Source organism: Procambarus clarkii, chromosome 61 (genome assembly GCF_040958095.1).
Source record: "Procambarus clarkii isolate CNS0578487 chromosome 61, FALCON_Pclarkii_2.0, whole genome shotgun sequence".
NCBI classification, from domain to species: Eukaryota; Metazoa; Arthropoda; class Malacostraca; order Decapoda; family Cambaridae; genus Procambarus; species Procambarus clarkii.
In genome coordinates, this window is record NC_091210.1 from 17,471,525 (window position 1) to 17,475,552 (window position 4,028).

The window sequence follows — 4,028 nt, forward strand, 5'->3', positions numbered from 1 at the left end:
ATTAAAAAGTGTGGGCGAAAACCCTGTCCTCTCACTTAACACACTGCAATTTATACTCTGTTAACCACAACGTTAAAATTTCGGCGTTTTAGGTAAATAACAAATACCGTAACGTCGGACTGTTACATAGGGACATAAGAACATACGAATAAAGGTAAAAGCAGAAGGCCTGTTGGTCCATGCGAGGCAGCTCCTATTTATAACCACCCAATCCCACTTAAATATATGTCCAACCCACGTTTGAAAGACTCTTGCTCGGAGATAGACGTTAGAGCGACGGTATCTCTTTATGCAGGTCGACGCTCAATCCCCGACCATCCAAGTGGTTGGGCACCATTCCTTCCCCCCCCCCCCCGTCCCATCCCAAATCCGTATCCTGACCCATTCCAAGTGCTACATAATCGTAAGGGCTTGGCTCTTTCCCCATGACAGTTCCCTTCCCTTCTTCCTCGGACTAAATGGCGTCTGCTTCAAAAGGTTAGATGACATACTAACAGACGTACGCTCCTGGATAGGCAAAACTCCTTCAACCCTGACGACGGAGGGAAGGAATAGTGCACTACCACCCTGACCGTCAGGGATCGAACGCCGCCCTGCAAGAAGGGAATCCTCTGATGTACCAACAAAGAACATTAATGGCCGACGCTGGTAAGTGAATGTTAGCAGCAAAAAGAAGAGCTCAGACAGGGGGAGTGCCACCAGAATAGTTACCGCCTGGCCGTGTACCACCACTCACAGTAAAACCTGCCACGAAGCTTTTGTTCTCGTGGATACAATGGGTGGCTGAGGCTACAACTGTACTCTAAACGTAAATACTTCGTCCTGAGCCACCGGCATCTACACAGGTACATCTGGCTCAATGTCGGGACCAGGGGCCAGATTCACGAAAGCACTTACGCAAACACCTACGAACCTGTACATCTTTTCTCAAACTTTGACGGCTTTGTTTCCAATTATTAAACAGTTAATGAGCTCCGAAGCACCAGGAAACTGTTTATAACAATAACAACAGATGAATGGGAAGTTTTCATGCTCGTAAACTGTTTAATAAATGTAACCAAAGCCGTCAAAGATTGAGGAAAGATTTACACTTGCGTAAGTGCTTTCGTGAATCTGGCCCCAAGATTTATCAAGTATTTACAAAACCTGAACATCTTTCCTCAATCACGGCGAATCATTTTCAAATAACTTTATATGAGTTCCGATGCATTACAAGATTGTTTATAGCATTAATCATCTTACCTTGTGAAGATTAGAAGCTCATAAACTGTTTAATTATTGCAAGCAAAGCCGCAGTGATCAAAAATAGATGTATAGAATTCGTAAAAGCCGCTTAGATGCTTGACGATTCCTGACTAATTACTAAAGCTTTACAGTACAAGCCGATTAGGGAATGCTCGCAAAAATGGCTTCCTTATTTTTAGTATTTAATCTTGCGGAATGCGGAATCTTGATAAGTGAGCTGGATGTGACATAGATTATGCTGAACACTGAAGCTTAATGAATGATATCAATGAGATCGGTCAATAGGATTACTCTGTGCTGCAACAAATCGGGATTTCAAGGTTGATTAGTATACACTGTACTGTGTCGAGCTGATTGGATTCCATCCAATCCTCAGGCTGTGCTCGTCCAATTGCAGTCGTCCCCATCCCTACCTCAGGCTGTGGTCGTCCAAGCTGCTGCCGTCCCCGTCCCGTCCTCAGGCTGTGATCGTCCAAGCTGCTGCCGTCCCTATCCCGTCCTCAGACTGTGGTCGTCCAAGCTGCTGCCGTCCCCATCCCGTCCTCAGACTGTGGTCGTCCAAGCTGCTGCCGTCCCCATCCCGTCCTCAGACTGTGGTCGTCCAAGCTGCTGCCGTCTCCATCCCGTCCTCAGACTGTGGTCGTCCAAGCTGCTGCCGTCCCCATCCCGTCCTCAGACTGTGGTCGTCCAAGCTGCTGCCGTCCCCATCCCGTCCTCAGACTGTGGTCGTCCAAGCTGCTGCCGTCTCCATCCCGTCCTCAGACTGTGGTCGTCCAAGCTGCTGCCGTCTCCATCCCGTCCTCAGACTGTGGTCGCCCAAGCTGCTGCCGTCTCCATCCCGTCCTCAGACTGTGGTCGTCCAAGCTGCTGCCGTCTCCATCCCGTCCTCAGACTGTGGTCGTCCAAGCTGCTGCCGTCCCCATCCCGTCCTCAGGCTGTGGTCGTCCAACCTGCTGCCGTCTCCATACCGTCCCCAGGCTGTGGTCGTCCAAGCTGCTGCCGTCCCCAGACTGTGGTCGTCCAAGCTGCTGCCGTCCCCAGGCTGTGGTCATCCAAGCTGCTGCCGTCCTCAGGCTGTTGTCGTCCAAGCTGCTGCCGTCTCCAACCCGTCCCTAGGCCGTGCTCGTGTATTCTATAATAGACAACAACGGGGCAATCGAAAATTGTAATGCAATATGTAACTAAAAATAGGCATTTCCTCAATTGTTTATTATATTATTGTATTATATAATTATGTGTAAAGTTCTAGAATTAGTTAAGTTTTTGTTCAGTTGGCATTTCTTGGTTTCTTAACTTGTTCTTAGGGTAGGGTCGTTAAAGCGGCGGCCAACCCCCCCCACCCCCCCGCCCTTCCAGGACGTATACATAAATTTTACCCTATTGTGTATTAAATATGGGCTTTTTCTCATATATAAGATAATATGACTGTATGTTAGAGGTCTAGTATATTTAGGCATAGATTGTGTTCCGTTTCTGTTTGCAATTATTTGCATTTGAAGCATGTGGGGTGATGGATTAACAGAGCAGGGATTCGAACAGAGGTCGGTAGCAAAACACTTTTCAAGATATGTTAAAACTTCATCATCTACTCATCTCATACCAGGAAAATACATTAGGTTTACACCAATAAATATACATTCGTTTTTACCTCCTTTAACTTTTTCATCATTTAGGAATCTCTTGTGTATATCTTTAATTAATAAAAACAAGTCACTAGTCTCCTAGTTCTATGTTCTTCTCCAATTTTATTTGTTTTTGGTTTCATTTAAAAACACTTTTTCACATTTACTCTACTATTTTGTTATTTGATAATTTGGCATAATTTCCATGAATAGTAGGCCCGTTTAATTTTAGACGGGCCTACGATTCCTGGCTAAAATTAAAAATTTAAACCAGTTTTAATATTTCTTATTAATTAAATACATTTAATATTACATTAATAGGAAAGAAACTATTTCTTATTAATTTATTAAATTTCTTATTAATATAATAAATTTCTTATTAAATTAATAGGAAATAAATCGCAAAAAGTCATACAATATTATGTAATATTGTTTATTTTACTTTTTTTTGCATGGATATTCTTGCACGGGCCCTAAGCCTTTGGCTGGTCCACTAAGTGTTGCTTGTTTCTGTTTTACTTGAGCGAGGTATGAGTATTTATGACTCGTATGGTCGCTTTAGTAAGATTTTGCCATTTGTGTTTAACAACTTCTTCTGTTCTGTTGAATTTAAGTTGAAATCTTAATGGGTTTGTAACTGTGCACACTGTTAGATAATGTTCCAATGGTCTGTCGGGCATTTCTACACAACGCTGCCATTCCCCCTCACCTTCCGGAACCTGTAAGCCTATGTCCCATGCACATGGATATCCAAGCCTGATGCGATGTAAGTGTACTGTTACTCTACTGCTCCCTTTCATCAAATATCGTTTATTGAAAAGCCTTGGTATCTTCCACACCTCAAAGTCCATTTCTTCTGCTATTTTAATGTTTCTTGAAATCGAATCTTCATTCTCACTTCCATTAAGTTTTTTTTAAGAAAAATATTATACTTGATACAAACATTCATATAAAGAATTCATCAATTCCATTCCAATTTGTAATGCATTTACTTCTCCCTAATTCCATACACTCGCATGAAAGTCTGTTTGTTTTCTAGTACCTCTCATTGTAGAAACCCTTGACAGAGGAAAAATTTTTGCTCGTATGAGGATATAATAGGAAAATACACTACAGACCCAGTGTTTCCTACCGTTTTAATGCAGGAGACATAAGACCCGT

General features: G+C 43.0%; 1 protein-coding gene across 1 annotated transcript; it reads left to right on the plus strand.

The window, feature by feature from the left end:
- Positions 1–1,440: 1,440 nt before the first annotated feature.
- Positions 1,441–2,414, plus strand: LOC138354142 (keratin-associated protein 4-5-like). The gene is made up of 2 exons (XM_069308027.1): positions 1,441–1,457; positions 1,622–2,414. The coding sequence occupies exons 1-2, from the start codon at positions 1,441–1,443 to the stop codon at positions 2,412–2,414; spliced, it is 810 nt and encodes a 269-aa protein (XP_069164128.1).
- The last annotated feature ends 1,614 nt before the right edge of the window (positions 2,415–4,028 follow it).